General features: G+C 39.4%; 1 protein-coding gene across 1 annotated transcript in view; it reads left to right on the top strand.

Annotated features, from left to right (window-relative positions):
• Positions 1 to 5302: 5302 nt before the first annotated feature.
• Positions 5303 to 21717, top strand: part of LOC111221735 (contactin-4-like) — a 42684-nt gene continuing 26269 nt past the window's right edge. The window contains exons 1-9 of the mRNA XM_022745268.1: positions 5303 to 5374; positions 8476 to 8597; positions 8841 to 9016; positions 11788 to 11883; positions 16036 to 16239; positions 16812 to 16914; positions 17092 to 17276; positions 21000 to 21142; positions 21354 to 21483. Of these exons, the coding sequence (XP_022600989.1) occupies positions 5303 to 5374; positions 8476 to 8597; positions 8841 to 9016; positions 11788 to 11883; positions 16036 to 16239; positions 16812 to 16914; positions 17092 to 17276; positions 21000 to 21142; positions 21354 to 21483 (1231 nt within the window). The remainder of the gene's footprint in view (positions 5375 to 8475; positions 8598 to 8840; positions 9017 to 11787; positions 11884 to 16035; positions 16240 to 16811; positions 16915 to 17091; positions 17277 to 20999; positions 21143 to 21353; positions 21484 to 21717) is intronic.

The raw sequence follows: 21717 nt of genomic DNA, 5'->3' as shown, positions 1-21717 counted from the left end.
GTGGCGTGTCCGTGGCAGCTGCAGAACATCCTTGGTTGTGATTTTGGTGCCCATGTTAACGGGTTAGAACAGACACACTGCCTTTGTGAAACACCTTGCAGCTGCAAAGCGTGATGTAGAAATTTGGTGTCTCACCTATTTTTCATGCATGAGCACGACTCCCAGCAACAATAGACAGAAAAGAGCTGTTGATGTCATATTGACATCATACCAGAAACACTTCATAAAACTGACACCTTTTCCTCTAGCTGTATATGTGTAGGCTGAATCTGAATGTGATACAGACATGAAAATATGAATATGTTTTGCAAGCATTTTAGCAGCTGCATGTAGAGACAGTGACATTTTAGAGTACTGAGAGTACTGACCGGAAGAAACATTGTAACTACAACTAGTATTAAGGTAGTAGTAGTCTATGAGGTCTATAAGGTAGTCTAGTGTTGTTCACTGTTATAGTATTTGAGGTAAAGGCCCAATTACACACTTCCCTTATTCTGTCACCCTCCATCACCTCTGCTGAAGCCTTGCTAAGCTAAACTAGCAGTTTCTGTAGCTGTGAACCTCAGTCTGGACCATCAGTGAAGGTGGAGAATCCACTGAGTTTGTGGATGTCTAAACTAAAATAAAATGTGACTAAGATACAGTATGTGCAGTGCTGATTACAGTTGAAAATTAAACTTATCATTGTGCTCTGGTGGACAAACCATATAATGGAGAGATACTGCTTTAACATATCGCTTGTTTTGCTGATCTGCTTTTTCTATTTTTTTGTAATTAATTTCAACTGATAATTGCAGTTAGTTAATATCAGCCAATATTTACAATCAGGTGATCTATCAGCAGGTTTCTACAAGAAAGCGGCAGGAAATGCAAACACCTAAGACTTGAAGGAGAGCACTTAAAATGTGAAACCATCATCATCTGAAACATGAAAACAAAATTAACACCCTGTGTGACTCAGCTGATCTTAGATCCCGACCTAACTCTCTCCCATGAAAAGCAAAAGCTGATAAAAGACCGCTGAGGTTCTTTGTATCTATCTTTCCTTGAGCGTTTATAAGTATTCACCTCACATCTAAGATCTCTCCACACCCAAACCTCATGTAAGTTTCTGTTTGCAGAGTCTGTATTGAATTGACAGGATGTTAGCTTTCAATATTCTCCTCCTTCTCTTAGTCAATGTGTAATATACACTCGCGCAATGAGTGGCAGTGTGCCACCTGAGCTGCAGCGCTGCTCATGCTCCCTTGTGGCAGACCGGATTTAAGATGGACTGTAATCTGAGATCAGGAGGCTCTTCTGGATATTCACAGTCTGGCACCTTCTGTGAACTGAAGCCTGCGCAGATCAGACATATTTTGATACGAGTATTAGTTTATTGAACAATTACTGCAATGAGCGAGGCTATATGTTTTCAGAGTCTTGGTGCTCTGAGCCATGATAATGTGGCGACAGGTTGATGACTTTATGGGGGCCCTGTGCAGCGATGAATATCATGGTTAAAAAAGAAAAAAAAAAGAAAAAAAAAAAGGGGAAAAAAGGCTTAATTACCTCTCGCAAAGCTGCTGAAGTTAATTTCTGCAGTCACGTGTTTAACCAATTACTCAGAACCTAATGAAGTGGAACATGGCTCACCAGAGTTCACAGGACACCCTCTACCCTCCTTTTTTTCTCAAAGCCTAGTTTGGCTATTCCAGAGCGGCTAGCTAATCATCACTAAACATTAAACCAGGCAATACTTCACCCTGGATACATACATTTATCCGTGTCAATATCCATCCCTCGTTTAATCATTTCTCCACAGCTATCTCAATATCACGGGCTGGGGAGACAGGCGGGGGAAGCACATTATCTATGCAATAGTGTTACAATATTAGGGATTATCCCTGACAGATAGTTTCCCTTCCAGGCACCATTAGCTTGGCCTCATCCCATTTGGTATTTCCAACACCTGCGACCACCATCCGTCGGGCACAAGAATTATTACCATTGTATTTTTTCTAGGGTATATAAATTAATCATAGGAATCACAAGCAACTACTTTAAATTTCTGGACTGTGACCAAGAAACACATCCTCCCCAAGGATGCCAAGGACCTATGCATCATTAAAACAGAGTTGTGTGCTATCTGACAGGGGAACAGTGCCAGCTCCCTCTCTTATATACCTCACGGGATTTGTGGTCTCTGCATCTCTGCATCTCTTCACTGTGCATAATAGCTACTGTCTATGGCTAAATGCAATAAGGCTCCTTAAGCTTGACTTTGAATGCTAAACGAACAAAGGACATGTGTTCGCGAGTAGATGAAATAAAGTTGATCAGCTTGAAATTGAAAGTGGATAGCTGACTGCAGCGAACGTAAATTAACATCGATCATTGGGGCAGAGCGCGTACGCTAATGACTCAAGGCTGCAGGGGCTTGTTAGACAACCTCAACCTCCTGCAATGGGCTGTAATGGTTCCCATATCCTCACAATCCACTAAATACCAGTGGCTCCTCGTTGAGCATCCTCGCACCGGCAAATGATCTGTCTTCGATTCACATGCATGAATGAATTATGTGGGCATTAATGTAGATATTACATTATTACCTAGTAGTTATATGTTAAATATAGTGCAGTTAGATCTACTGATCATGCTGTGGTGAGGAGTAAATGCTTCTCATTAGATGTTTTCAAATCGCTCAATTCAAATTCCACCCTGAAATGCTAAAGACATAATTAGCAAATCAGTTTAATCAATATGAAGAACCTCATTTTTTTTCATATGTAAAGATTTATGAGGTGTTTACTAGCTGTCAGTCAAAATCATGGGAGCGCTTATAACATACAGACTTTCTCGGCATTTTCATTTGACTGTAATTTGACCTGTTCTGAATTCCTCTTCTAACATGGCACTTGGCAAGCATGTCTGAATTTTAAAACACATTGATTTAGAATTACTTACAGGTGCCAGCCTATAACAGTATTGATTGCAGATAGGCGTTTTGACAAAATGTCTGGAAAACATTTCACATTGATTAAAAGTTTCTCAGAGCCCATGATAAAAAAAAAAGTCTTGCATCTTACTGAAATTACCATATGCAGCTTTGTGTCATTCACTTAAGACCTATTCATCCAGCACCTTAATCAGCATATAATTACCTTTGACTTTAAACGAGACCGAGATTAGCATAAGGCAAAACACTTTATTGAAGAACAGAACGTTCCACTTACTCCAAGTAGGTCAAAAGAATGCAGCGTCTATTGTTAGATGGATAAAGTTTCTTCATCGGTTTTCTCCAGAACAGGCGAAATGTATCAACCCAGTGAGTCTCATAACTAAAGCTATCAACCAAATCTCCTTATTGATCAACCCTTCCATATGTGATTGAGACATATGACAAGTCAACGGCCAGGATGACAAACAAAAAGACAGACAGTAGAAGAAAAAAAGCGGAAACCAAATCAATAATGATGACTGACAAGATGAAGCTTGGGTGATCAGTATTGTGCCCTCTTAGAATAAATAATAGAGAGCAGAATGAATCTACTTCACTCTCTACACAGCTAATGCTTTTTTCTCCCGTCTTCCCTTCGTGATTAGTGATTCGCCCTTTCTTGTTACATCCATCTGTCTGCAACAATTTACTACAGGAGCTCAGACAGGAAAGGACAAAAGAAATCTGAGGAGAAACGGTATGTTTGTGAACATTGTGCGAGGTCATACTAGCAAAATACTTGTAGTATTTTACATGTGACATTTGTTCAATTCTGCACAAGCTTATTCGAGTCAAATTTTAGGACAAAATCTTTAGGCAAACATGTATTCTTACAAAAGTATAGTGTCAACACATCCATGTCTTTGATCTACATAAGAAACCAGGGGTGCAACTGTTCTGCATGATGAGTAGGTATTGGTACCAATCATTTTTATTAATTTTCAAAATGTAAATGTGAACATCATGTTATATTAAATCTGAACACACTGACATGATAAACACATTTTTAGATTCAGTGTGACTTATGCCAAGGATATTATTCTTTCTGTGACTGACTATAAAAAAAAAGATACTCCCTAAACCTCCAAAACCTGCCTGAGAATCATCATGTTTTTAAGTTTCCTTCAGTATTAAAGTAGCCCAGTGATAGTTATCTGTACATCCATGGATGCATTGAAAACAGGAACTGCTAACAGGTAATTCGCCATAAATTATTAAATAAATGGCTTGATAATGACAATGATAGTAATAATAATAATAATAATTATAATAATAATAATAATAATAATACAATTTATGATATTAATCATTTAACATGATCAATATTTCTCTGAATGTCTCATCAGCCTGGCTCTTATGTTCCTTACACACTGACATTCTGTTGTATCTAAATTTCCTTTACAAAAGCAGAGTGACTATTAAATAGACATTAAAATTGTGGAGCCACAAAACCAAAACAAGCAGCTGAAAGATGCTGAAACGCTCCATAGAGCCGAGGTGATAATTCTCTGCAGGTTCATCATTGTTGGCAATTAGCACTCTTTTGACATACATTCAATCATGATTATAGAAGCTTTCAGCTCAGAAGTGCAGGCACAGAGATGTGTCGTAATGCTGACTGCAGGAAAACAGCATTTTTTTTTTTTTGTTTGTTTTTTTTTTTGTCATGATTGGATGTCAATAGTTCCTGGCATCATGATCCATGGTCTGTCTGTCTGCATGGTTTAAAGGGGTTTGAAGGGCTTTGGATCATTTGCCCACAGATGGATCATTTTTCTGCCTCAGTTCAGTGTGTCTGTCTTCACTCATTAGCATTCCCTGTGATGCTGTATATACCATGCATTTAATACACACATTCTGCTAGAGTAAATATGTTGAACCAACAGTTTATAGAAAGCTTAACATTACCTTTGGCAGGATGCTCAGCTCATCTGTTGCTGCTGCTGCTGCTGGGAGCTTCTTTTTTTGTTTTGCTTGACTTGCTCCTGGGAGATAGTGTAGTAGCAGTATGTATACACTAAATATCAGCTCCCCAGTATCAGCTGCTGGCTGGCCCTTCAGCATGAGATCTTGGCTCTGCTTATTTGGTTGAATGAATTATTAATGGCTCACCGATTTTCCACAAGTTGCAGCCTGTTTTTTTTTTTTTTTTTTTTCTTACCCAGAAGGCTCGACGTAGACCGTGTCTTCTCATCTCCACAGTGTTCATTTGTGCATTTTTTTTTTCCAGAGCCAAAGGGAAGAGTGTTTGACCAGGAAATATTCTTCACTATCTGGTCACTGGATGGGAAGAAGAAGAATCTTTGACCTTGGAAAATGAAGATGTTGTTGCCATGGGAACTGTTAATCCTTCTGTCACTCAAAGAGTGCCTGGCTGGTAAGATGCCAATTCAAGTCGCCTGTCATGACACATCTGATATACAAACACCTCTCACAGGGGAGGTTTGCTTCTGTCTCATGCATGTTTATGTTATCGCTTCATTTGAAGGTGTAATGATAGTTGTCTCAGAAGGGATTATCATTTTCGTAGCTTTTGTATCTGGGCAAAATCTACAAACAGGAAGAACGTGACCAAATTTGTGGATCCCAATTCAGTTTTAAAGATCTTAGCAAAGTACCACAGTGCCAGACATCTGAATTTAGTGCTGTACATTTTGTTATTACAGGATGAAATTGTCACAAGGTCAGACTGTGAAACTGCCACGTGTCAAAAGATTGACTATTATAATGACATTTTGATCTCACTTGTCAACTGCGACCAGAGTTTAAATTCTCTTTCCAGAGCAGCACTGATAACTCTTGTCTTTTTTTTCTTTTCTTTTTTTATGCCTCCCTGTTTTATAATGCAATTTTCTTGCTTTATGTCCGACTGCTGCCACTTACATGAAATGTGGCAAAGCGGCACATAAAAATCCACACTAACTCTTTTCTTAACTCTAATTTATTCTGTAGTCTGTCCTCAGAAACATAGATCCATGAAATGCTCTTTCAGCTGAGAGAAAGGCAGAATAACATTAGCCTTTAGTCCCCTAATACCTGTATGAGCTACAGCTAAGGAGTTAGAATCTCACTAAGCGCTCACACTTTATGTCTAGAAAGGGAAACTTTTGCAGCCTAGAAAACCGAGTGAGATTTAATGTCCATAGTCACATTTGACAGATCTATTGTATACTGAACTCAAGCCAACCGTTCACAAGTCATCAAACAAATACATTTAAATGTATATATTAGTATATTGAGTGGGACCTATTGTATTATTTATGACTCAATTTCCATTGATGTAGCAGCTCATCTCAAGTCAGCAGTTTTCACTGAGGTGTATCTATGCACGCTGCTAACACAAGAGCAGAGAATGAAGGGTTATGCACATGGCATTGCATGCTGCCTTGTACATACATACTGTATATACGCGCTACTGAGCTCACATTTGTATGCATTCTAATGAAACCTAATTAAGTGTAATTTGTATGTGAGTGTGTTCATGTGTGGTAGTGGTCAGTCCAGTCGGTGTGTTTACAGGGTAGCGTACACACAAACAGACCGATCATTTCCCAGGTGAAAAAGCCTGGCTATTAAAGGTTCATTAATTTGTTTAATTTAAAGGACACTGCAACCAGGGTAAAAATGAAGCACCTCCCTCAGAGGCTGTGGAAACAAGGCCCTTACCTGAGGCAAAGACTCCCACTCTCATTAGGATGATGATAAGGGAGGGAGTACTCTTTGTCCTAGTCAAGGTTAGAGATGTGTAAAAAAGCATTTCATCCTCTCAAGTGCACAAAAAGGAAAAAAGAGGAGAAATGAACTATTTTTTCAAGACAAACACTGGTGTGTAGTTTGAAATATGACGCATGGTGTCAGAGGAAAGGGAGAATCTGGACACCAGTGTGTGTGTGTGTGTGTGTGTGTGTGTGTGTGTGTGTGTGTGTGTGTGTGTGTGTGACAGAGTGTGCATCTATTGAAGAAATGTTAGATTTCACGGGAGTAATTAGTGCAACATCGGTTAATTACTCCTGTGTATTGATAGTCTGGCTGGAGCTAACCAGCACAACAGGTTTGACTGACTGACACACAGGCCCAAACAACATGCATATAGACAACAGCTTTACTGGCTCTTTAATAATTCATATTAAGCAGACTATGGCAATACTTATTACAGTAACTCGCATTATTCAAGTTATCCTACTATCATTAAGATAATAACAACATAAAGCATACCCTATTTCCTGAAATAGCAGCCAGGGCCTTTATTTACCTCAACTGCAGAGGATAACTGGTCTTTATTAGAGGTGGGCTTTTATTTCTTATTTCCTCTGTTTGATAAGTATAATTGGTCATATTTTTGATAAGAAATCTCATATTGATCAGCTCCCATCTTCCCTGTTAAAGTTACCGCATCACGCATTAAAAGCCCTCTAGCGTTTCATTGGACAGAAGCCCTTAATTTCTTAACAGGGCTTTTATTGTGAAACATCTGCAGGCATAGTATATGCAACAACAGTAGGACTAAAGGACTGAAAAGCCAAGGGGATACACACATACACCCACAGTGACTGAATTAGGACAATAATACTTACATAATATTTACATGAGTAATCCAGAACATCAAAGTGTTGAAAGCATGATGATAGCATGATATTTTGTTGAACTGTAATTGATGTACAGACATCAAGTACAAAACAAGTCAGACAGAGGCATTAAAAAGTCGGCTGCTAACAACAAATTCAACCATTTTTACAGTTTACTGTTACAGCAGCTGATAATGTGTGAGAATGGAAAGCTGGTTTAGCAAACAGTCAATTCATTAGCGCAACAATAATGACTACTTTTTTTTTTTCTTTTCCATTTCCTGTAACTGCACTTGTGCAACAGTAACTCAGAGAGCACAGACCTTCTACACCAAGGTCTGTGTCAAACAACATACACCAGCTTTAGGAGAAAAAAATTCATAATAAATGATCTGGATCTGTTCCAAAATTTAATAGGTTCTTCTGTGGCCAATGCCTCATTCCTCCACCAAGTTCAGTGCAAATTGGTTGAGTATGTATTGCTTAATCCTGCTCACAAATAAACAGGCAAGTGAAGGTGGAGGTAAAAAATGTTAATTCTATGTTATTAGAGAAATCACCTCACCGTAAACCCTAATCTGGATATACCATATATAAATGACCTCTGTGCATGTAAGTGCTCTGACTGTGAGTGAGGGCAGAAAGATAAAAGACACCCTCTCACGTGTTGCAGATTGCATAGTATATGCCAGTTAGCTGATATGCTACAGGGTTATCTTTAGTTAATTGCTCCCTCATCACAGTGCATTATCTGCCTTGTGACATGTACGTAAGAAGTATATTGAATGCAGAATCCACTCATAGAGCCATGTTGGCAGCTAATTATATGGGTGTAGGGTTTAAGCTTCCTGAGTGATTTATTTTTTACATTAATTCAGTGTCACTTGCTCAGCACCATTGTACAGCTAATGGGTTTTTTTCAACACAGAGAATACACGCCACGGTCCTGTCTTCACCCAGGAGCCCAGTGACAGTATTTTCCCACTGAGCACTGACGATAAGCAGGTGTTTATTAATTGCAAAGCGAAGGGAAACCCGCCTCCGCACTACAGGTAAGTGTTTCCACTGCCCTTTGACCACAGGGTGAGACTACAGCGTGTAGCATCATTGAATGTGCTCTACTGAGCTTTTTATGATAGCTGGCTGTTTTACTGTATTTGCTACATTAATATTTAAGTGAAGTCATTCATTAGATGTAGGAGGGCAGTTAAATTTCTAACTGTATGTGTGCTTGTGGGATGTTTTTCTGGTTCTTTTCCAAATGATTTTGACTTTGTGATTTCCTGTATCTACAGGTGGAAAGTGGATGGCAGAGACATAAACACAGAGTCGGAGCCAAACTACAGTCTTGTAGAGGGTAACCTGCTGATCAATAACCCTCACGTCATCAACCATGGAGGAGTGTATCAGTGCATCGCCACCAATACATTTGGGACTGTTGTCAGCAGGGAGGCAAAAGTCCAGTTTGCATGTGAGTAGATAATTTATTCTGATTTTTGAATGTGTGTATTATGTAAGAGACGTAACATTGTGCTGTTTTTAATTTGATTTGTTGTGATACTATGCATGACTGAATTTAGAATAGGGCACTAATTAATGACTATTCTTCAGCTGGTCAATTAAACATTTGATTTAATGGGTCGGCAGAATATAACAAAATAGTGAAAAATAAACATCACAAGTTCCCAGAGGCCAAATATTTGACTTTGTCAGACCAACAGTTTAAAATCCAAAGATATTCAGTTCAATAAGTAAGTAAGTGTTATTAGTATAAATAATTTTATTTATGTGGCACTTTTTTCAAAACCTAGATTACAAACTACTTACTACAAACTGCAAAAGAATAAAAGGTTAAAAGAGTAAAAGATGAGTAAAAACAACAGTACATCAAGATTCATAGTACAGTGGAAACTAAAAAAAAACTGTTTGAGGTATTATAAATCAAAATAGTGTACATAATGCTTAAAGCACAACATCACTGAGAAAAATATAAGTCTTCAGCTGTGGCTTAAAACACCCAAGAGAGTTTTCGGACCTGACTCCCAGGGGGAGACTGTTCCACAGTACAGCAAAACGCACAGTCCCCATGTGTTTTCAGTGTTGAACGAGCTACAGCTGAGGGGCCCAGCAGAGGTATAAGGCATTAGTAGCTCACTGATATATTTTGGACCAAGATTATTCAAGGCCGCAAATTGAATCCTAAATTTGATTTGATCGGAAGCCAGAGTAGGGACATCAGAACCAGGGTGCTATGAGATTGATATGAGGCCTTAGTGAGTAATCTTGCTGCAGAGTTTTGGACTAACTGCATCTTGGCTTAGGCAAGAAGGAGAGCAGGAGGACAAGAAAGCCTGGATAACCATTTCCTAATGCTGGAAAGATGACAGAGGGCGTATTTTTGCAATAATCCTCATATGAAATTAGCAGAACTGAATGACTGACATGTTTATCCATCAAAAATGGAAGAATATTTTCTGTTACTGGCTAACAAGCTGAGGTGTTGGAGGATGTTAGTAGAGCCCTGATCTGAGACAAAAAACAACGTCTGTTTTGCTGTGAGCTGTCATGTCATTCATCTTTACATACAGTCATTTGTGTCAAACAAACTATGCCAGTTCAAGCAGTACCGTAAAGTTACATAGCATGCTAACAGTAGCATTTAAATATGCTAACATTGCATGCCAGCATACTGTAATGCTACACATCAACATATATTATATATATATTTTCTGGTAGCTGCATAATTTACTCTTATTATTTACTTACAGGTATTATATCATATGTTTTCAAGTTTCAAAATACAGTAGATATTAGTAGTCGGTAACAGGCTAAAAGTCCTTCTTAGCTAAATTTATTCAACAAGTCATGACAGCATGCTAGGATGCTAAATGTCACCCAGATTTTGTGCTAGCTGGGTAATTTTGTCATGGTCTGAGGGGACTCTTTCTTTTGGACTTTGGGACTTGGTTTGGATTCTTGATTTGGACCTTTGGTTTATTTCCTGTTTTACTTTGGAAATCCCTTCCCCTTGTGTGTCTCACTTCCTGTCTTTTCCCCATTTCCCCCCTTAGTGATTTTCAGCCCCTAATGTGTTCCACCTGTGTTCAATTACCCTTGCCTCCTTTGTGTACTTACATCTCTGTACTCCCTATTGTCTCTGTCAGTCTGTCTGTTTTGTCACAGTTTGTTCCTGTTCAATCCCCTCGTGTGTTTCCTCGTGTGCTTCCTCATGTGCTTCCTCATGTGTTTCCTCATGTTTTTGCCAGTCTTTTGGATTAGGTACCTTAGTTTGGATTTTCTGAGTTTCGTACCTGAACCTCCATTTCTTTCCTTCTGCACCAGTTCTGTGTAAGTTTTGGGACTTTTTTCTGTTCATCAAGTTCCCTTTTTGTTTCGAGTTTGTCTGCATTTGGGTCTTGGAGATACTCAAGTTATAACAAATTTACTTTTAATCTTTTTTGCACTTCAAAATACATAAGATGTTTGCAGATGGTAACAGGCTGAAACTTCATTAACTAATTAGTCTGAATCACAGCATTTCTTTTCTGTATCTTCTACACCTGATAAAATCACCTGTATAATTCAAAATTAAATGTTTGTTCTTCTTGCTATTTGAACAACTTCTTTAATTACACTATTTTAGTACTAATGAGCATTTAAAAAAAGTGGTGTCACAGAAATGTCCGAGGTTATCTTCACTGCAGATTTTCAGATGAAGGGAATTTCAGATTTTTGAGATGTTCTCTGATTGAATGTTCTTTGCCATATGAGTGACATCTTCATACTAGTCTCTAACACCAGTGGAACCATGAAGGAATGAGGACTGTACTGTAGGCTATGTCTTCATTTGGGGTTATTTTTAATCAAGTGAGTTGTGATTTGACCACTGCTGATATTTGCTTGATCCCTGGGACTCGGTTGGTATTTCTAAGACTTTGGGATTGATATGTCTTCCGGCTGTTTATTCTCTCGCACAGCACAGCAGCATTTAATTAAAGGTGAAAGTAATCTCTTAAGCTTGATTGGTGCACCCTCTGCCTGATCTCCCGTGCACGCTGCGGTATTAACAGGGGAATCTCAGCTTTGACTTGTAAAGCAATGTGAACAAACAGGGAAATATCCTGTAGAATGAAACGTCCTTCCCTGGATGTCACCTCTCGGTAAAACTTATTGCAGCTGCCAGACCTTGAAAAGTTTGTTTTTTTTTTAAATTTTTTATTTTTTTTATTCTGTATCCAACAGTTCTGCAGAACTTCAACAGGAAGTCACGGAACATGGTGTCGGTGAGAGAGGGTCAAGCTGTGGTTCTGCTCTGTGGCCCTCCACCCCATTACGGAGGTACAGCTCTCTGTCTTAACTCTTCTGCATTGCCCACTGTAGTCTCACACTCCTGCTTGCCTCAGCAATCTTTATTGTTCCTCACCCTGTTGCTTATTATCTCCCTGTAACACTGCTGTGTCTCTTTTGTTTTTATACCTTCCCTCCCTCTACTCTCTGCTGCTCTTCTTTTTCAGACTCTGACATCCTGTTTTCCACTCACCTCTCCTTATCTGTCAGACAGGGGAACTTTTTTTATGATCAGCCACCGCTCTACCTGCTCAGACCCGTGCCTTCACATCTATAGTTCATAGCCTCACACTGCTTAACCTTGAGCCCACTTTTCTCGCCCATATGATCTGTGACCATGCTGTCATCTATAAAGTCTCCAGTGCTCCACTTCACCAACTGTCATTTTTTTTTTTTTCTTCCCCCTCGATGTGGGCAGGTTATCTGTGGGTAATAAAGGCTGCTAGTGGCTGCTGTGGCCGGGGGAGCATTTATCCCATGGCACAGCTGTGAGTCGGCTCATGTGTCTGTGTGCTGCTGATTAGCAGACCCTCAAAGTGGTCTGCACTCCTGCAGCCATTCGGTGCCCACCAGCACAATTTCACGCCAGCGTACCAGCCTTTCTCCGCTTCTGTTTCCAGCTGAATCCTGCGGCCACGTGGGATTCCACACTTTAGCAATTTGCCCTCCAGCTTTCCCTCACTCCCTCTTTAAAAGCCTCCCTCTTTATTTTTCCTCTTAAACAGAGCGTAGTCACACATTTGATGGGATTTGCACTACATGACAATGCTAGCTTGAGGTGCTTTAAAATTGAAAAAATGGTGCAAATATAGTTTCTTATTTTTTTATTGGCATATGGTTTGAATTATGTTAAAGCTACTTTAATGCATGTTGATGCACCACTTGAGGAATACAGTGATGCTCCTTATTAAAATGGGAAGATTCCTTGAGCAATCAATAGGTAAGTGGTCTAAAAGGAGCCGTGCTGAGAGTTAAACTCTGTCAGAGGACATGAGATTATGTGCCTGCAAGTCCTCTGTTGCTGTGAGACTGCAGCTCTTAAACAGACCCAGTCTCTGATAGTCCCTAATCATGAAAGGTCTGTCAGTTTCTGCCCTGACTTTCCCTGTAATGATTTTAATTCAGTGTTTTCCCTCAAGGAAGTGAGTGAGACTTTTTTGTCGTCTGCCGAGTCAAAAGGGGCTGACCGTGGTATTGTCATGTGCCTGATGCAAGAGGGTTTCCCTAATACCCAAGTCAGCTCTGCGATCCCTGCAGACATCTCTCTCTCAGTGTGTGTGTGTGTGTGTGTTTGTGTGTGTTACAGTTCTGCATTTACATTCTTATCATTTCTGTTCCATTCTTTGTTTTGACATGAATCCTATTGATATGACAAGAGCTGAGGATGAAGTAAAACAGATCTAATAATACAGACTACAGTAAAGTAAGCTGTTTAGGGACTAATGAGAAAGTATGTGACTTGCATGCTGACATGTCTTTTGAATTCCATCTTTGCCTGATTTTACTGCGAAACCAGCCATGGTTCATACTTAAAAGAAGTTATTCTATTTTTCCTCTTATACTCAATGAATCCCATGAAAGGTCAAAACCAATACGTTCAGACTGAAAACAGCATTAAAATGCCAAGGGTGTGTTTCAGGTTCCAATGAGACAATGAAATGCAGTTCAGGAAAGCAGGTTTGAGTAACATTCATGACTCTGAAGGCTTCTAAGATGCCAAAACACTCCACAGCAGTTAATAATACGCAGAGACAGGAATTTACTATTCTGGAGAGGTATCATGAAGGCAGTCTTTTTTTTTTCCTTCATTGATTATTGCTAGAAAAACAGCAGAGTTACGTTTTTTTACGTCACAAAGTGTACATGGAATTTACCCTTACGTACGTATATGATCATCTGAAGATATGTTTCAAAAGTTTTGCTAGGTTCATCTTCTACGCAAGAAGAACCTGTATCATCTTACCCAGAGCCCCTGAGTCCACACCCCAGCTGAACCAACGCAGCGGTCCAATTTAATAGAATAAGGGGGCTGCGTTATTTCTCACAGCTGTTGTCCATCTCTCTCTCTCGCTCAATACTTTCCTACTTCAATATCCTGTCCGGCACCAAGACCCAGGCCGGCTCAGTCCTGTCGGAGTCATAACTCTTTTAAAACTGATCACAAATATATAGTTGGTGAAATAAGGTGAAACCATTTTCCAAAACAGCTGGACATTGTCAGGTTTTTTTCCCCCCAAACGTTACTCAAAGTTATGAAGTGCAGTTGGCAGAGGGGGGAGGGACTATTTGCAGTGGACTAATACACATTTTGTGGGCTCATGAATATTTACAGTGTACATTGGACTGAGCCAAATTAAACTACAGAGCCTGTTTTCATTGTAATAAAGGAAAATGTCAGGTGCAGCAGTGTCACTCTTGTATTGTATCCAGAAATACACAGATGAGCCAGAGAAAAACGTTGATTATCTCATAACAAAGGTGCATGGTGAAGTCAGGGATATATTACATGGTAAGTGATCATTAGTCAGTGTGGCTGTGGTAATGGGCAGGCAATACAATTGTAGGCCTTACATAAGGAGGCTATGGCCACTCAATAGGGATCTATCCATTATCGGCCTGACTGATTAACAGATGCAATATTAAGCATTTTTCCCATTATCAGAATGGTCTGTTTTTTTGTGTTTTTTTTTTTAGTTCGTTTTTTAAGTAACAACCAATAAAAAGAAACAAATCTAAAAAGGGCTATTTTGGCTCATATGCAGACGCCTATCCCTGTCTGGAGCAATGTCCCGCCCACAGCACCATCTAATTGGTTAGACGTCACGAATAACAGCCTATCACACTGAAGGCTGCTATACACACTGATGGTCACAGACTAGAGCAGCTGCGGTTAATGAGCAGAGCTGTTTTTTCGGAGGTAAGATAACACACACCACTTAAGTTTTAATAAATAAAACAGTACTTTACAATGACGTTTCAACAACACCACGCTCCAAGACACACTGGGAGAGAGAGAGAGCAGCTAGCGCTAACTGCTAAGCTAAAGTAGCTAGCAGATCTGAACAGCATGTAAACAACTGCTGAGTTAGTGAAAGTCGCTAAAAGGAACAGAGAGCTCTGGGTGCTGGAGCAGAACTAGTGTAAGTTTAAATGTACAGCGGGCAGTTAGACACTGTGATGAAGAAAACCGCAATGTTAATGGGGCTAAGACAGAGCAGCAACAAACGCTACCAAACTTCAATTGGAGATGAGACACTACACTGACTGCAGCACGACAGCACATGAGCGGCTGCTACTTAGAAGAAATTTTAGTAAAATTATTCCTGTATAAATGTTCTTAGATAAATGTGCAGACTGAGTCAATTAAAATCTACTGGTTACATTTTGAAAGAGTGGATGGGAAAAATATGTTGTATGGTGATAATACAAGTATATGGTAATATAATTAAATTAAAGAAAAAAATCTTTCTTTAGGCTACCAGGTGTATATGGAGTTGTATACACATTGGTATTTCAATGCATATATGCAGTTCCCAGATAAGAACAGCACCGCAAGCAATTAATTCAATCTAGTCGTTCCAGACAACTGATAATGACTAATATACATTCATTTGGCAATGTTTTAGGAACACCTATTTAAAACTGATGTAGTCTAATACAACAGTCCTTCAATAAATCCTCCTGCATGCAGGTTAAAATGTTCAGTTTGTAATAAAATTGTTGTAGATAGTTGTTGAATCATCTGTATCTGAGCTGTTTGTTATTTTGTCTACTTTCTTTGATATAAATGGGGCAGTTTAGTAGTTTTGTTTTTGGCATATTGGTTCCAAATATTGGTTAATGGCCTCCTTGATTATTAATAACTAACCGGCCCTGAAAAACCATATGGGTCGATCCCTACTCCTCAGGCAGTACTTTGCAGAACCATGGGATTTGTTGACAAAAAGAAAAATATAGAATATCAGCAGCTTTGTCCTGAGTCATCTTATATCTATATTTCTGGCAGATGAATAGAATATCTATTTGTAATAATATATTTTTCTCTATGTGTCACAGGTCTTGCTGTCCAGGTCATTTTTGAAAGTGTATCTCTTCTGTGTCTCAATATCCACAAGTCATGACCTTTTCTTTATTTGTTTTCAGAGATCAAATATTCATGGGTTTTCAATGGACAGCGCAGCTTCCTGCAGCAGGACGCCCGGCGCTTCATCTCTCAGCGAACGGGCAACTTGTACATCGCCAAAGTCGAAGCCTCAGACGAGGGGAACTACACGTGCGCGGTGAGAAACATGATGACCAACGCCACAGTGTTCAGCTCCCCAACCCCCGTGGTGGTGCGGCGGGACGGTAAGCACGCGCTCAGTTCTCCTCTGCTGGCTCCTGGTTATCTTGCGCACTGAACTGACACACTCACTGTTGGAGGGGAGGGGAGGGTGAGGCGAGGAGATAAATCGCTTGTCTTGAGTGTGACACTGTTTTTGCTTTTGCTTACGAGCAAGGTTTCTGCGCCACCCCGGAAAAGCCTGTGAACTATACAGGGTTATGTATGCGAGGAAACCTCTCTGTCTGCATGAAGGCACATATTTACATAACCAGAAACGTAGTTTGCACTGACAAAAATGCATGCAGACACACACACACACACACATACACACCCTCAGCAAGGAGCCTGCCACACACACTCAACCCCATCAGGACCGTTTATGTGTACCACTTCAGATTTGAGCTGAGGCAGATATGTAATCCAAACTCATCCATCCGCTAAGTTAAACGCTGTTGTATACGGCGTCAACACGCGCACATCCGCTCTCTGCCAGTGTCGTCGGCGCCGTGGCTCTTAGATTCAATATGAATTACATGAAACTGAATGTCCATATTTTGTGTTTTGACTGATGTGATTTGCTTTTACCCTCATGCAGTGGTGATGGGTGAATACGAGCCAAAGATTGAAGTTCAGTTTCCTGACACCCTTCATGTCTCTAAAGGATTATCAGTGAAGCTGGAGTGCTTTGCCTTAGGAAAGTAAGTGTCAGAAACATTAGCACGGTGAGGCTCTACGCCTCACGTCGCGTTGCCAAAATTTCTGAAGTGGCCAGCCATTCTCTTTTACAACTAATAGACTGGCAAACATGGCAGCAGTCCTCCTGTGTGCAGGAGCATGTGGCCAGCGTGACCTTTTTGTGTGTGTGACCTCTGCAGCCCAGTGCCTTCCATCTCATGGAGAAGAGCTGATGGAAATCCACTCCCCGGCAAGATTAAAATCAATCACTCCAGTGGGGTTCTGGAAATTCCATATTTTCGCCCAGAGGATGCTGGTGTGTACGAGTGCGTTGCCGAAAACAGCAGAGGACGAAATGTTGCCAGAGGGCAACTTATATTCCACAGTAAGAAACCATGTATTCTTTTGCTTCCTGTCTCTCCTCCCTAATCTTTTTCTCCTCAATCAATACTATTTAACATCCAGCACTTTACTACACACAAACATGGCAGCAGCCCTTCTGTCAAGTGAGAACAGGAGCATTTTTTGGGAGAAATATCTGAAGTGCTTTATTATTGGTTCTTTCTAAAGTAATTAGGTTATTTTCTCAGTATGAAATAGCCTTATAATGCCAGGATAATCTGGTCTTTATTTGTGCTCATTATCATTATCTATCTAAAGTTAAAGATCTCCCCCGGCATACTGAATAATTCTTTTAACCCAGTAGCTTGAAGTAGAAAATGAGATTACTCATATGTCAGGATAGGTCCGTAGATTCAAAAGGAACTGGCTGTCCAACTGCGAGCTTTGAAATGACTCATTTGTATGTTGTAAGAAAGCGCTGTCTCCATGAGCGAATACTCACAGCTGTCTTCTGTAGGCAGAGAGCAGAGGGAGCGTCTCCCCTGCTCCCGTCTGCTGTGGTGCATGTGTTAATACAGAACTAATAAAAAAAGATGGATATCAGACTGTAAATAAGGTTTTAGGGTTTTTTTTTGGTTTTACATAGAATTTTGGATTCAGAGACATAGTTTGACTTCAGCAGTGTTAAAATTAGGCTGTAAGTGGTTGTTGACATAAAGCTGTAGCAAGGCAATTTTGTCTGTGTAGCACATCTCATACAAAAAGGAAATTCAAGGTGCTTTACATAATACATTCAAAGGGAATGCATTTCAATAGAGAGAAATTGTTTTTAAAGAAATTAAAAGCAGAAAGAAATATAAAGTGCTGTGTGAAATAAGGGGAGAGCATAAACTGTTTAAAGGTCGTCACATCATGTTAAGTCCCGTAACCTCTGCAAGTTTGTTCCACTTTGGTGGTGCAAAGAAACAAAACGCTGCTTCTCCACATTTGATTTGGACTCTGTTAACATACCACTCCTTGAGAGGCAGAGAGGGTTCATTTGTAAAAAGAAAATTAGAGAGATGTTTTGGTCCTGAGCTACTGAGAGAGCTAATGACAAGCATCAGTGATTGAAACTTGGGACTCAGCAGTTGCACTTTGTTCAAGTTGTCTGACAGCTACTTATCCTGTGGTCCAAGGAAAAAAAACATACAAAAAATGAATCTGATTATGTTAATCAGACATAAATGCAAGATATTTAGATAGATGCATTGATATTAACAAGTACTTACATATAAATCAGGTTATCAAATCATTTAAAACAAGGTGTAGCACTAGTTTGTAATATAATCAGCAGTTAAATGTCCAACTACTCATTCTACAAACACAATTTAAGACAACTCACTTCCCCACTATTGTAAATTCTTGCCATAGATTACTGTTTAATATTCCATGTATCAGTCAGAATAGCCTCAAACGAAGCTCTGACTCATTAGGAATCGTTCAGCTATTCTGAAAAACAATAGTAAATTATTCCATGGCTGCTCTGTACAAAACAATTCTGGGTAAGTTCAGGGTTGTTGCAACAGCTACATTATCCATTGTCTAATTTTGTAATATTGTGCGAATTTGTAGCAAAAGTTATTCTTGAGAAAATATACTTTTTTTTTTTTTTATCTAGAACACGCATTCCCCAGAGGAAGGTTAAGAGATGAGACATCAGGTGCAGTTGGAGACAGACATGAGTGACACTTTTAATAGCAGATATCACTCTGCCCATTTTAGATTTAATTTTGTGTATGTGATTATACCAAGACATTAGGCCTCAGTTGTACAAACAAATTGGCACAGAAGAACAGAGGAGGCACGTACAAGTGATTCAAGAACACCTGTGGCATCCACTCTGCTAAAATCTTTTTTTGTCAGCTGGTTACTGACAGGCACAGTGTGAAATTGTACTTTTTACTGCTTGGTAACATTTTTGTAAATCAAACAGAGCATGACAGGCAGCCTTACAGGGCCAGTTTAGGGAGCGTCACTTATTCTAATGGTCAAATCGCTTAAACGTGCTGAAATGAACAATTTACAACAAGTTTGTCTCGTTATGAGAATTTAGTTTTTTGGGGCTTTCTAAGGCAGAGGAGAACTGAGTTTAGCTGATACAGCTTCAAGCACACACAGTGATTAGTTTGTTCATTGCCCTTGTGAAGTGAACCTATGGGACTGTAATGGCTTGGTGGTGAAGGAAAATTTCAAAATCATCTGCAAAAAGTTTTTTTTATATAGTTTTGCATAATTTTGCCTAATGCAAGCATGTACAAAATGAATACGTAAATGTAGCAGTATTGCCAAAGCTTGTTGTAGCTTGACTTAAACCTAGATATAACAGTATGACATAGATAATAGTAAAGTCTGTATAATTTATTCAGAACTGTGTTCTCAAGGTTCATTCTTAGTTTTCCTTATGACATCAGGTGTCATGCTTTTAAAGTACTACCTGTTTCTGTTCGTGCCCCACTTCACTTAATTTAGTTCCTTTTTAGTTGATGCTTTTTGTGACAAAAAAAAACTGTACTATTGTCCTGCTGCTGAACTAGTGTAGAGGCAGTTTGTGCAAAGCCACATCAGCCTAAAAGGTCAGTTTGCTGGCTACGTGAGGCACTCTCTGTTTGTCACCTGTAAAGTGCACTTCACCTCTTAAAGTGTGGTCTGTGCATTTTAAGATCAGGAGAGCAACGAGCTGGGCGAGTTGTGATTGATTGTGCATTCAGGTTTTACATGGAAAATTCTGCACTCCTGAGAGGTAATAAACTGAAGTAAACACGGTTTTATTGAAAAATGAGGTCGTGGTGGGACAGACAACCCACAAAAACATGTGGAAAGCTCAGAAGAATTAGTTAGCCAAAAATAAACTAATTAATAAAAGCTATATAACTAAAATAGCTTCTTAACGTGATAGGAATTAATGAACAATATCTTAATATATTTTGGAACACAGAATAAGGAGGGGACAAGGATTCATGAACTAATTGAGCTCATTGAACTTGACAAACAGTGAACTGTGAAATCCCTGTAGGAAGAACAGTCTTTTGCTTTTACCTCAGTATTGTAGTGAGACATCATCATCATCCCCTATCCACCCTCTTCTCGCTCAGCTCTCTCCCCTCTGATTGCAAAACTGTTATTAACAGTTATTTCTTTGAGATACATTTTCTTTTGTCTTTTAGTTTATTGACCCCAGTTGCTTTAATAACACAAAGAGGCCCAAGGGTCAGGCTATATTGTAATTTAATGAGAAAATTTCATTTCTTTTCTGAACTTGGTTATCTCAAATCCCAGTGAACTATGCCTACTGCACAATGCACCTTGAGGTCAGTCCCAGGCACTAACTGTGTAATGAGCTGCTGCCCTAGTAATTCAGGAGCTAATTACACGCAGGCTGTGAATGCAAATTGAATGAAACAAGTAGTGCAAATTTGCCATGGCCTCTCATGTATGTAAATCTGACCCGAAGACTGCAAAACCAGTCCAGCTGTCAAAACCAGACAAGAACATGTTCCAAGTTTGAAAAAAGCTGATGGGATTTATCTGCTAATACAAACCATATTTCAGCTACATAATGTATATTGTCAGAAAAAAGTTGTAGCTCTCCTCAGTTCTTTGGAATTAAATGTTTAAATGACTCATTCTAAGATTTTGATATTGGTTAGAGTAAATACAGCACATCTCCTGTAGAATTTTGACATTTTTGTCAATAATTATTCATATTCATTTCTCTTCCCTACAGATGTTGAGCATCTGCATTGGGTCCAAACACTGAAAGATGCTCATATGGCAATAGATGCCAATCTGCAGTGGGAATGTAAAGCCATCGGTAAGCCGAGCCCTGCATACAGATGGCTGAAGAATGGTCAGCCACTAACAGCAGAGGTAAGACACCACCAACACTAAAACTAAGATTAGATTTTTATGAAAATGTTATAGACATTCATTGTGATTTTATATACATGAAATGCACATCAGACAATAAAAACTACTCCTACCAATAATAATAATGATAATTCAAAATACAGTTAACATAAAACAAAGAAAAAAAACGGTAAAATGTTTTCCATCATTAATCAAATGGCCTGATTTGCAGGGGAGGATCCATGTGGAAGCTGGTAGACTGACCATATCCAGGATTAGTCTGTTGGACTCCGGGATGTATCAGTGTGTGGCGGAGAATGAACATGGAGCCGTCTATGCCAGCTCTGAGCTCAAAGTTGTAGGTAAGCACTTTGTTTGTCCTGTATCATTTACAATGAGCTGATGCAGAGGCAAGGTAGAGATGCACCCTATGTACTTTGTGTTGTTAGTGCCTCACATCTGAAAGTAAACAAATGAATAAAAACAGGCTGAAATGGCTCCTCACTGAGACACAGCCTGGCTCTTTCATTTCCATAATTCCATTTCATTTCCAGTCTGGTGTTGAAATATAATTTCCGTAAGTGCTGGTGATGCAC

The sequence above is a fragment of the Seriola dumerili genome, unplaced genomic scaffold (genome assembly GCF_002260705.1).
Source record: "Seriola dumerili isolate Sdu_G_001 unplaced genomic scaffold, Sdu_1.0 BDQW01000088.1, whole genome shotgun sequence".
NCBI classification, from domain to species: domain Eukaryota; kingdom Metazoa; phylum Chordata; class Actinopteri; order Carangiformes; family Carangidae; genus Seriola; species Seriola dumerili.
This window is presented reverse-complemented; position numbering and strand designations above follow the sequence as displayed.